This window comes from Bos indicus x Bos taurus, chromosome 9, assembly GCF_003369695.1.
Source record: "Bos indicus x Bos taurus breed Angus x Brahman F1 hybrid chromosome 9, Bos_hybrid_MaternalHap_v2.0, whole genome shotgun sequence".
Lineage (NCBI taxonomy): Eukaryota > Metazoa > Chordata > Mammalia > Artiodactyla > Bovidae > Bos > Bos indicus x Bos taurus.
Window position 1 is genome coordinate 60,805,773 of NC_040084.1, and position 13,269 is coordinate 60,819,041.

The following is a 13,269-nucleotide window of genomic DNA, read 5'->3' on the forward strand; positions in this document are numbered from 1 at the left end:
TCTCTGGGTTTCCTGGCCATCCTGCACTGTCCCTAACCTCTATGCTTTGGTGTGGTACAGCAGTGGGGCACCATCAATGGGATATTTGTTTCTTATTTTCTTTTTTAAACTTTATTTTGAGAGAAGTCTCTGGTGGTCCAAGGTTAGGACTCTGTGTTTCCACAGCAACAGGCACCGGTTCCATCCCTGGTCAGGGAACTAAGATCCTGCATGCTGGGTGGCATAGCCACAAAAAAGAAAATAGAAGAAAAAACCTTATTTTGAAACAATATTACTTTCTCACATAAGTTGCAAAAAAAAAATAGTACATGAACCTCAAAGACATGACAGTAAGTAAAATAAGCCACACACAAAAGAAAAAACACTGTATGATTCTACTTATATAATGCATCTAGAGTAGTCAAATTGACAGAGAAAGAAAGTAGAACAGTGGTTACCAGGTGTCTGGGGGAGATGAGATTGGGGAGTTATTGTTAAGTGGGTACCCGGTTTCAGTTCAGGATGATGAAAGTCTCTAGAGACTGATGGTGGTGATGGTTACACAACACTGAGAATGAAACTGATGCCACTGAACTGCGTCTTTAAAATACTATTGAAATGGTGAGTTTCATGTCATGTACATCACCATAAAAAATAGTACAGAGAGTGCCCATGTACCCTATCTCCCAACAGTAATGTCTTACATAGTGAAGTCGCTCAGTCGTGTCTGACTCTTCGAAACTCTGTGGACTGTAAGCCCGCCACACTCCGTCCATGGGATTTTCCAGGCAAGAATAGTAGAGTGGGTTGCCATTTCCTTCTCCAACGGTCTTACATAACCAGAGTACAATTATCAAAACAAGGAAATGGGCATTGGTATAATACCATTAACTACAGAACTTACTTGGATTTCACTTTTCCCACGAGCTCAGGGTATGTGTGTGTGTGTGCATGTGTGTGTGTGGTTCTGTGAATGTTATCACATTCACAGATTCATGTAACTATCACCATAGTCAGAGTACAAAACTGTATCAAACCTCCACTTTACAGATTAGGAAACCGAGGCAGTTTGACAGTTAAGTAAACTGTCAAAAATTTTACAACCAATAGGTGCCAGAACCAGGCATCTTACCCAGTAAGATCAGCTCTGAAGTGCATGCCTCTTAATCAAAGGTTAACCAAAACTGCAAACATAGGGCATAACTAGGATAGTCAAATGCATCCATATATGTGGATTCAAGAAGTCTGCTCTGTGGTACTTGAATATTTTAGACTATCTATGGCATAATACAAAATAGTACACAATGCATTTCAGCATTGTACCTAAACTGGGTCAAATCCTGAATTTCATGCTGGGACTCACTGTTCACTTGGTATTTTCTAGCTAAAAAGTAACTTTAAAGACTGGCATGAGACATGTTATCCTGACAAAGAAAGAGAAAAAATTTAGCTTTGTGAAAAATCTGAACTGAAATTTTCCAAGTCAAATTGTTCATGATTTGGTTTATTTTTATCCTCAATAATAAATTCAAATCACTACCATTTAACCATGATAAAATAGGCCCATCTCATGTTATTACATTTTTACCTCCTATTAAGCAAATATTTTAGTTACTAAAATATCTAATAGTTCCACTATGGGAACAGAGTTTTTTTTTTAATACATATGATTAACACTGAATTTTCTTGTATGATTTTACAGCTTTTTATGAATACCTGATATATTTATTTTTATGATCATAAACTGAATATATGTTCATTTTAAGAAGTCTAAAATTCCTGTAAAGATGCAAAGGGGGGAAAACCCAATACTTCCCAAACTTGTCACCTGGAGGCAATTTCCCTGTATATCAGATTTCTGTGGGACTTGCCCAGAGTTAGAATAAAACGCTGACATTTTTAAAAACTGAAAACTCTAATTTACAGTAATAAGAGTATAAATTTTCTGACCTTGGAATCAGGTTTTAACATAGAATGGTATTTTGGATTTATATTCCCGAGTGTTCATACAGGCATGAACAGTCTGAAAGGACTTAACACAGTAAGCGACTGGAGCTCATAATAAAAGGGAGTCCTCAGGTTACGTCAAGTTAACAATCTCATTAGTTCTCTCTGGTCCACAGATCATCAGGTTGACTCCACGGCATCTACCTTCAGAAGTGTGGAAGAAAAAGAATGTTGATTTTACCCTGTGAATATGGATAATTTCACAGAACCATACATTTTTTAAAGCAATATTTTGGTCTAGTCCCCTCAGGGAAGAGAAAACTGAGGCTCTCAGAAACTGTCTAGAGCTCCAGAGTGAGCTGGCAGCCTGGACCACACCATGTTCCCTGATGTCCTTCCATCCTCCCCAAGGCCCCGGACATGCCCCTCCACCAAACTCAACAAGATGATAGAGAGCAGGATTCCTAGAGTTGATGTGGAAAACCAAGAGAGAACTAAGTTCTATTTTCACCTCTTATCTACCTAATATCTGTAAGGAAAATTGACCTTATTCTTTTGTATTTATTCCTTTTATAAACATTACTCAAAGCATATGTCCTTTACCAAAAATCAACAACAAAAAAACCTTGCTGATTCTTGTTTAGTTATTAATACTAGTTTACTTTGGACTACTTTTCCATTTTTGGTTGCTATTTGCTGGTATCTCCATTAAATTCAATTTTTTAATATAAATTTATGTATTTTAATGTTTTTTACTATCATGGACAGAAATATTTCCCATAATCTGCATTCCTGAACTGAAAACAACAAATCACTGAAATTAAGTCCATTTAGCTATCAATAAACTCCCAAATTTAAATTAAATCTTTTCATCCTTACATATGCATTCCTAATTGTATATGAAGATATTAAGATTTCCCAGATGGTCAACAGACACATGAAAAGATGCTGAACATTGTAATCATCAGGGAAATGCAAATCCAAACCACAATGAGATATCATCTCATGCCTGTCAGAATGGCGATCATCAAAAAGAACACAAATAACAAACGTTGGCAAGGATGTAGAGGAAAGGGAACCCTTGTACACTGGGTTATAAATTGGTACAGGAATATAAATTGGTACAGTCAGTATGGAAAACAGTATGGAGGTTTCCCAAAAAGCTAACAATAGAACTATGATGTGACTCGGCAATTCTACTCCTGGGTATTTATCTGAAAGACACAAAAAACTAATTCAAAAAGACACATGTACCCCAATGCTCATAGCAGCCTTATTTACAACTGCTGTCAAGATACAGAAGCAACCTAAGTGTCCATAAACAGATGAATGGACAAAGAAGATGTGCAACACACATACGCACATATACACAATGGCATATTATTTGGTCATAAGAAAGATGGAATTTTGCCATTTGCAGCAACATGGATGAACATGGAGGACGTTATGCTAAGTGAAATAAGTCAAGTAGAGAAAGACAAATACTGAATGATAATCTCTTAGATGTGGAATCTAAAAAATACAACAAACTAGTGACTGAAACAAACAAAAAAGAAGCAGACTCACAGATACAGAGAACAAACTAGTGGCTACCAGTGGGGACAGGCAAGTGGGGAAGGGAGGGGCAGTACAGAGGTAGGGGACAGAGGTACAAACTATGAGGTAAAACATAAGCTCTGAGAATGTATTATATAACAGGGGAAATATGGCCAACATAATAACTATATAATAATTATAATAACTGTAATGGATTGAGCTTCCCTGGTAGCTCAGTCAGTAAAGAATCTGCCTGCAGTGCAGGAGACCCGGGTTGATTGCTGAGTCGGGGAGAGCCCCTGGAGAAGGAAAGGCAACCCACTCCAGTATTGTTGCTTGGAAAATGCCATGGACAGAGGAGCCTGGTGGGCTACAGTCCATGGGGTTGCAAGAGTTGGACATGACTTAGCAACTAAATCACCATCACCATGAATGGACAACAACCTTTTAAAAAAAGTAAAGCATTTCATAAAGTACTTTGTGGTGAATATCAGATTCTAACAGTTAAACTGATGCTCAAACTTTCTGACTCTCAATTTTCTTTTTTTTTTTTTTAATAATTTTATTTATTTTTGTTTGTGAAGATCTTCGTTGCTGCCTGTTGCTTTCCCTAGTTGTGGCACACGAGCTTAGTTGCTCCTTGGCTCAATTTTCTTTTAAATAAGAGTTGCAGACAAAAGGAAGAAAGCAATTCATTCGAATCCACATTTCAATACCTACAATGTAGTTTTCTACTTTACACCCTAAAGCCATAAGACACTGAGTATTATCTATAAAAATCATGAATCACTATGTTGTATACCTGAAACTAATATAACATTGTTAAGTCAGCCATAAACATTTTTTTAAAAAGATGTTCAGTATTAAATATAATCCGCCTAACCAAGGTAAGACATGAAATTGTTATTTTTTTAAAAAGGGAGCAATATATTAAAGAAAAATAATGCTGATAATCTATAGATAGGCATGAAATGGAAAAACAGAACAATCAGTTCAGAAGAATCAAATAGTTTCCCACACACACAAATATACCCAAATTTTATAGAGGGGGAAAAAACCCTCAACATGATAAACCAAAACAAACAGAAAAAAAAAAATTTAAGGTCAATTTGGAAGTATCACCTATGCTTCCGTACAGGCTTCCCAATGATAAATGACTGAAGAACGCAACAATAATAATCTACAACTACGCTAAGGAAACATCACTATGATGAATGTATTTTTGAGCGTATTCTTCAAAGTTGCTAAAATATCACCCGGTCCTAGCTTAGACTGGGAGAAGGCAATGGCACCCCACTCCAGTACTCTTGCCTGGAAAATCCCATGGACGGAGGAGCCTGGTAGGGTGCAGTCCATGGGGTCGCTAAGGGTCGGACACGACTGAGCGACTTCACTTTCACTTTTCACTTTCAAGCATTGGAGGAGGAAATGGCAACCCACTCCAGTATTCTTGCCTGGAGAATCCCAGGGACGGGGGAGCATGGTGGACCGCCGTCTATGGAGTCGCACAGAGTCCGACACGACTGAAGTGACTTAGCAGCAGTAGCTTAGACTTGGGATCTGGACAAGGAAAGGACAAGGGAAGACAGTTCTGTTTCTTAAAAGGAACTATGACAGCCATCTGTGATATCATTATCCAAGTCAGCCTTTCCTTGGAAGAGTATCTCTTTTTGATAGGCATTATCATGGGATGCTCTGCAATTTAATAAAAACCATATCATCTGGGCTTCCCTGGTGTCTCAGTGGTAAAGAATCCGCCTGCTAATGAAGGAGACACGGGTTTGAATCTGTAATCCAGGAAGATCCCACCTGCCACAGAGCAACTAATCCGGTGTGCCAGAACTATTGAACCTGTGCTCTAGAGCCCGAGAGCCGCAATATGGAGCCCAAATGCTGTAACTAACTACTGAAGCCAAGAGCCCTAGAGCCCGTGCTCAGAAACAAGAAAAGCCACTGCAGTAAGGAAGCTGTGCACCGCAACTAGAGAGTAGCCCAGCTTGCCACAAGAAAAGCCCTGTGAGCAGTAAGGAAGCTGTGCACCGCAACTAGAGAGTAGCCCAGCTTGCCACAAGAAAAGCCCTGTGAGCAGCAAGGAAGACCCAGCACAGCCAAAAATAAACAAACACAATGAAAAAATACATATACATCATCTGAAAAGATTATCTGCCTCTCTGTGCTAAAAGTATACACAGAAATTAAATCCTAATTGAAACATTTCCCAGCCTATCACCTATGTTCAAACTTCCCAAGACATAAGACAATCACACCCGCTTTGCTGCTAAGTCGCTTCAGTCGTGTCCGACTGTGCAACCCCATAGATGGCAGCCCACCATGCTCCCCGTCCCTGGGATTCTCCAGGCAAGAACACTGGAGTGGGTTGCCATTTCCTGCTCCAATGCATGAAAGTGAAAAGTGAAAGTGAAGCCGCTCAGTCATGTCCGACTCTTAGCGACCCCATGGACTGCAGCCTACCAGGCTCCTCCATCAGTGCACTAATACAGGCTCAGTCCAAACCAGGGCTCGTGGTGGTCACTGAAAATGAGTATTCCAAAGATGGTCTAAATAAAATCAAAGATCATCACAATAGTAAACCAGAATTTTCTGTTTGAAAAAACAATAAATCATCCTATAATGTAAACTAGTTACTTCATAGTTTATTTGCTAACAGAGATTTCGAGCACCCACTGTTCTTAAATATGAGCAATGACTTATACCCATCACTGGACACTGATTTGGTACTATTTATAATAACAACCAGGCTTCCCAGGTGGCACTAGTGATAAAGAACTCGCCTTCCAATGCAGGAGACATAAGAGACGTGGGTTCCCTGGGTCGGAAAGATCCCCTGGGGGAGGACATGGTAACCCACTCCAGTATTCTTGCCTGGAGAATCACATGGACAGAGGAGCCTCGTGGTCTACAATCCACAGGGTCGCAAGAGTCAGACACCCCTGAAGCAACTTAGCACTCACATACATAATAACAACCATTAAAACAGCTATTATTTCTTGAGACTCCATTGTATTCCAGGTCTTTAAAAGGTGGTTTTATGTATATTATCTAGTTTAATTCTCTCAAAGAGTATTATGAGCCAACTCTATTTCATACAGGAGAAAACCAAGATGCAGCCCACTGCACACAGAAGCTATCATGTGTGCTAGGTCGCTCTTCTGATTCTCCAGCCAAGAATACTGGATTAGGTCACCATGCCCTCCTCTAGGGGACCTTCCTGACCCAGGGATCGAACCCAAGTCTGTCGGCATCTCCTACAGTGCAGGCAGATTCTTTACCCACTGAGCCACCTGGGAAACCCACACAGAAGCTTAACCTGGGGCTTTTTCAGGCAGACACCTTCCTTAGTTAACTGGTCTCTCCTGGGAAGCAGGTTTTATCTTAGCCCAACAATTCCTCAACTGTTCACCAAGGCACTGGGAGTGCTGTAGCAAATTCACAGGGACAACTCAGGATTTCTGAAAATTTCAAGGGAAACAGCGTACTCAACACGCTGGACGTTGCACCTACAGGCTGGTGGAGTCCACAGTTTCCAAATCAGATCCTATCACATTCCCACCAATGACACTGTATCTCTGCAAAGCATGGGTTTTCAGTGGTTGCTGTGATAAAAAGCGAGTGCTGCAGAAAAATTAATGTGGGACGGGAAATGAGAGTGGGATCCAATCAGATCCCGCGAGCACACACACACACACATCCCATTTGAAACTGGTTGTTTAAGAATGATATGAATTTTTTTCTCTTAGTTTATGTGTGTCATTTTCCTTCAAACAGCTTCTATGTTGTTAGGATATAAATACGTATTACGTTATTTCAACCTAACTACTTACTAGCTACCGAAAACTAGGGGCACTGTGAAAAAATTACTGAGATACAAAAGGCACCATAAACCAAGTTTAGGAATCTCTGATTACCCAATAAGTGACTGAATGTGTACGATTCACGGAGGAGAGCTGTTAGTCAACCCAAAGAAATAACTTAAAAGTCCCGAACACAAACATCACAACCAGAAAAAGAAGAATTTAGGTTAAAACCGTTTTTAAAGGTCACTCTCAGTTGGCTTAATCCTTCAAATCCCAATACAATGTCCTCTGGTTAATTGGTATTTTTTTAAAGACTTCTAAAACACATGCATGCAAATTACTGTTTTTCCAATTCTTAGAGACTCAAGCAAAGCTTTCAAAATTATAGCCTCCAAGCTATGTTTGAAGAGACTGGGCCTCCCCTATACAGACAGAACACACCCGCGGAGCCTTGCCAACAAAACCGGGGGCAAAGCGTGACAGAGAGACTGCTCACCCCAGCACTTTGATACTTTCAGCTTTTTTGTGGTTTGCATCTTACTCTCAATATCCTGCTTTTAAGTTCTACAGGCTCCAGGTTCCCGTGAAAATGGTTATTTAGAAACTTGCCTTCCACAGAGTTTCTCATATCAGATACTCAGTGTGAAAAGCAATGGGGAAATAAACACAAAAGCCAGACTAGTGGTTCCTCTGGGAGATAAAAGAGAAGTGGAATGCCATGGGGAGGAGTGCTTAGGGCTGCAAGTTTCTAAGGATGCTCTGGTTCTTCAGCTACCTGGGTGTGTCTTCTGTTCTTATTTTTTAATTTGTACTTCTCCGTTTGTTGCTTTCTGAATGCACGCTATAGTTCAGAGTGGCGGCCCCAGAATTTCAGCATGTGCGTGCCCTGGGAGCTGGATGTGTGCCTTGTCTCTAAGCAGAGTTGTCTCTAAGCAAACTGTCTGCTTTTACTTGGATTATGTACTTATCTGGAGGGGCTCTGGAGAGGCTCATGGGTCTGAGTGAGAAGCGAAGGTTAATTTTTGGTGCCACCACTGAACCAGGAGTTAACAAACTGGCATTTTGTTATCACCTTTGGTTTATATCTCCCAATGTGCCATCAGTTGTTTTCCTGGGCTCTTATTCCTTTCCACCTTCTTCCTCTCTCCCCTCCTCATTTATGATCTAGAGTGCAGAAAACTCTTCTAATTAGGATCTTTAATTTTTTTTAAAAATTCTTCATTTACAATATATTAAGCAGCTGCTAAGGATGATGGAAGATAAACAAGTGTAGTCAGAAGGTAGGACACCAGGAGAACCAAGGCTGCTATTGCTATTTTAAGGATGGGACCCCCTTCCCCCAGAGACCAGCAGTACACTGTGGGACCACCATGGACCCAGGTGTGTTTGTATTCATTGCCCAAGTTCTTCCCACTAACACTGGCCTAGTAGATGTTACCTAAACGTGAAATGACTATCTTCATCCACAGGCTCACAGAAAGGATGCCCAACGTTCAAGAGCTCTATGCCAAGCTTTTCACTTACATTTAATTTCTACAACAGTACTACCAGGTTATGTACAAATACACCCAGTTTACCCGAGGCTTAAAAAAGTGAATTTTCCAAAGTCACACAACCTAACAAGACGCATCAAGACTTAGTCTCATAACCCCAAAGGGAACTTCTTCCACGACCGCTTGCACCATCTCACCACGCCTTAGGGAAAACATGCTTGACCCGCTTTAGGAAATTGAAGCTCCTCTCTGGTAACAAGTAATAGACGCCACTTCCCCTCCCCCTCCTCAAATCTACCGGAAGCACCACACCGAAATTTCCAAGACAAGTGTCGGTGAACTGATGTCTCAATTCAGACCAAACAACGTGCTCGCTTCCTCGAGCTCTGGGACATGCCACTTGCTAACTCTTTACAGAGCTTAATGCCAGAACGGAGCTCCCCCGGACAGAATAGTCCCCACGGTCCGGCGCCTGCGCCCCTTTGCGGTCCTCGAAGGGGTGAGGGAAGGGACCAGGCTGCAGGCACGTCCCAGCCAAGTCCAGCCACTCCGAAGCCGACCGCAGGCCTGGGGACGGCGGGGGCCGCTGGCGACCAGAGGAGACCCTCCTTTTACGCCCCAAGACTGCCGGGTCTCCGCGTCCGGAATACCTGGGGACCCCTGTTCCCCTCAAACACACACCCCGACCACCACCACCACTTTCTACAAACTCTTTCAGCTCACTGGAGCAAGAGGAAGGGGACGTGCAAAGGCCAGAAAGTTCTCTGCCCCCTCCCCCAAGTTCTATATTCTAGGGAAGCAAATGAAGGAAAGCGACAAGGGAGGTGCCCAGGGGAGGACTCCCCCCCTCCCAACCTCAGGCGACGGCTTCCCGGGAGGCCGCAAGAAAGGCGGCATCGCGCTGGGTCTGGGACTCTCCCCCAAACAGACAGCAATCTGGGGGAGCCCCCATCCGCGACATCGTCCTCCCCGGATCAGAGCGCCCCACACACACACCGGGAGGAGGGGGCGCCAGCCCCTGGAGAAAGAGAGGTCTGGAAAGGACCCGGCGAGGTCACACAGTACCTTTCTCTCCGCGCCGCAGGGTCCGATGCTGACGACAGGGTGGGAGGCGAGGGGATTCGGTGGGCACGGGTTTTCGCTGGCTCCGGCGGCCCCTGGGCCTCGGCGCCGCCCAGCGCCGCCGCCTCCTGCCGACGCTCGCCCGGCTGCGCTCGCCGCTCCGCAGGTTACCTGTGGCCGAGCCGCCTCGCCCGCCGCCCGCTCGGCCCTCCGCCCCGCCCGCCGGCGCTCGGAGGCTGGGGCCGCAGCGCCCCGCAGCGGCCGGTTCGGGCGCGGCGGCGGCCCGGGGCGAGGTGGGGCCCCCCAGCCCTCCCGCTGGCCTCGCTCTGCAGCCAGCTCCCTGCCCGGCCGCCGCGCCTTCGGCGCCTGCCGAGAGGCCTCCTTATCAAGAGGGAGAGGAGCCAGGGCATGCAATTGGGTGAGGTTTTCGGAGCACAGGTTGCCAGGTTTGTTAGGAGGGAGAGGGAATTCGGGAGGAGAAACCATCCTTCAACCTGTGGCCAAGTGTGTATTTCAATGTATTCGTAGTTCACTTAGCTGAGATGTCTCAACGGAAGCTAGACAACAATGATGAAAGATCCAGATTCATTAGAAAGCTGAAGAGAAGAAAGGAAGCCTTTATTCCAAACAGCTTGTCGGTTAGTAGCTTCTCGGAAGCATCTTTTAATGAAATAGGAAGCATTGAACGGTCCAGCCTCCTATATTCAAATCACGCTTTACACACTAACTCGGTCTGTTTTTTGTCTATTTTTCAGTTACTTCTTCCGTGTCTAGAAGAGTTCCCTGAACACAGCGAGCGCTCAATAAATTATTGTTGAATGAATCTATGAATGAGTAGGAAGGATCTCATTCAACCTTTTGAAGAAGCATGACAGGTATCTACTCTCTGAACACAGGGAGATGGAGAGGGAGGTGAAACCCCAGAATGGAGTTTCCGGCTTACCTGAGCTTAATTTTAACCGGATTTTTTTTCGTATTCCCTCTGAAATAGACCTGGGGAAAAGAAACGTGATGATCTCCTATGTTTTCTTAAGATATGTGTCTCCCTCTCTCCTTCAGGAAACATCAATCAGAATGAATCTAAGCAGTACTGCACACCAGGGAAGAGTAAGTGACTGATTTTCTTCCAACTTCTGAACTTCCCCAATCCCAAAGTCATAACTAGAATTTTACTCGGCAGGATGTGAAATCTCTCTTCTGAAGTCCTTTGGCCTTCTTCAGATTTGTCCCCATCCCTGTCATTCCCCATCACGAGCTATTAGAAGAATACATTTCTTTTCCTTGCCCATCAGCTCTGAATTTCTCTCCAGGTAGGTCACCAGTGAGGGCTAGGTGATCCCCCAAGGTCAAAGTACCCGTTACCTTTCAGTGTGACTGTTTCTTTCTTACACTTTTCCAGATTAAAGGCTTTTCCAAGCTAGTCCATTGAATAAACATCCAGAGATACAGAGTGCTCCATTCCTCCAGGAGGCTTTTATGAGATCACCACAGAGTGGAGATGAGATGGAGTTTGAAGTTGCATTCGTGGGCAGTCAGAGCAATCACACATTAATCTTGCTGAAAGGAACAGAATCCAGTCTGTAAGACATTCGAATGCTCCTGGGAGCTGACTGGTCTGCAGTTTTTCCCAGACCTTCAGTTCAGTTCAGTTCAGTCGCTCAGTCGTGTCTGACTCTTTTCGATCCCATGAATCGCAGCACGCCAGGCCTCCCTGTCCATCACCAACTCCTGGAGTTCACCTAATTAATGGGAATTCCTGGCAGAGGGACCTCATGAGAGCCAAAGCAGACAGTGGGTGAGCTGTTTGGAGATCATGCTTGCTTATTTCCAAGTGGACACACGGTCTTTGGGCATCTCATGAAAGGAGAATCCTAAAGCTCCCTGTGTGTGAGGAAGGCTGGCAGCCTACAACTTTGTTCTGCCCCTCTGTCCAGTTCCATCACAGCCAACCTCACACATCCACCTCACTACCTTCTCCTGCTTCCTGAGGAAAAATTTGGCTCTACCAATGATAGCTTTCACTACTTTGTTAGAGTATTGTTCTTGTTCAGTTGCTAAGTCATGTACCACTATTTGCAAACTCATGGACTGCTGCACGCCAGGCTTCCCTGTTCTCCACCATCTCCTGGAGTTTGCTGTAGTTCAAATCTATTGAGTCAGTGATGCCATCTAACCAACTGCTGCTGCTGCTGCTAAGTCGCTTCAGTCGTGTCTGACTCTGTGCGACCCCAGAGACGGCAGCCCCCCAGGCTCCCCCGTCCCTGGGATTCTCCAGGCAAGAACACTGGAGTGGGTTGCCATTTCCTTCTCCAGTGCATGAAAGTGAAAAGTGAAAGTGAAGTCACTCAGTCGTGTCTGACTCTTGGCGACCCCATGGACTGCAGCCTACCAGGCTCCTCCGCCCATGGGATTTTCCAGGCAAGAGTACTGGAGTAGGGTGCCATTGCCATCTAACCAACTAATTGGCTCCTATTACCAGCAACATTTCTTTAACGAGCTGACCACACTAGATTTCTTTTGTATCACTAGCTGCAATTGGTCCTTCAGACCACCATTCTGCCTTCCATTCCTGAAACTGCCCTTGCTAAGGCTTCCCACTCAAGAAAATTCATACATGCCCCCTCTACAATCATACCCTCTTTGTCTTCCAAAGGAAACGGCCATCCATAATTCTGTGTTAATAATTCTCTTACCACAAATATATGTAGCCCTAAATACTACACTGTTCAGTTTTGCCTGTTTTTGAACTTTTTTCTAAGTGGAATCATTCTTCACCATTCTGGTTCAGCTTGCTTTTTTTCACTTAGCATTCTGTTTCTGAGATTCAGCTATTCAGTTCCTCTGTTATGTGGTATTTCATTGAGAGAAGATATCATAGTTTCTTTGCCCAGGTTACTTTCAGACAGTGTGTTGGACATTGTCCCAGTTTTTGCTTTTGCACAGTGTTGCTATGAACATTCCTAAATATTTCTTCTGAGGTATGTGTGCAAGAGTTTTTAAGATACATATTTGGAAGTGGAATGGTTGGGTCTTAAGGTACGAGTATGTTCAAATTTACAGACTAGGTAATGCCAATGGTTTTCTGAATCAGTTGTACCAATTTTAATTCCTGCAGTGATGTATAAAAGTCCCCTGGCTCTACATCTCTGCCAGTGCTTGTTTTTCCTGTGGGTGTGAAATGATTTCTTATTGTGATTTGTATTTCAAATACAAATTTGTATCAAATACTGTGATTTGCATTTCTCCAATTATAGGTATAATTGTTCATCTTTAATGTTTGCTAACTCTTCTTGTTTTCTCTTTTGTTAATTTCTCATGTCTTTTGCCCTAATTTATGGGTTTTGAGAAATCCTTCTTGGCTCCAAGGATATAAAAACATTTTCCCATATTTTCTTCTGAAAGTTATAAAGTTTTGCTTTTCACATTCCATCTGAAAT

General features: G+C 43.5%; 2 protein-coding genes across 6 annotated transcripts in view; one reads left to right on the top strand and one right to left on the bottom strand.

Annotated features, from left to right (window-relative positions):
• The window catches only part of ANKRD6 (ankyrin repeat domain 6), a 183,199-nt gene extending 173,140 nt beyond the window's left edge, over nt 1–10,059 (bottom strand). For 2 of the 5 annotated variants that reach the window (XM_027551405.1, XM_027551402.1), the window contains exon 1: nt 9,836–10,028. The gene's annotated coding sequence lies outside the window, so the exon portion shown is untranslated. Of the gene's footprint in view, nt 1–9,835 lie in introns of all 5 variants that reach the window. The other 3 variants (XM_027551404.1, XM_027551403.1, XM_027551399.1) reach the window with 2 other exon arrangements.
• Nucleotides 10,060–10,602: 543 nt separating this feature from the next.
• The window catches only part of RRAGD (Ras related GTP binding D), a 56,847-nt gene continuing 54,180 nt past the window's right edge, over nt 10,603–13,269 (top strand). Inside the window, exons 1-2 of the mRNA XM_027551409.1 lie at nt 10,603–10,707; nt 10,892–10,939. Coding sequence (XP_027407210.1) covers nt 10,701–10,707; nt 10,892–10,939 — 55 coding nt within the window. The 5' untranslated portion in view covers nt 10,603–10,700. The remainder of the gene's footprint in view (nt 10,708–10,891; nt 10,940–13,269) is intronic.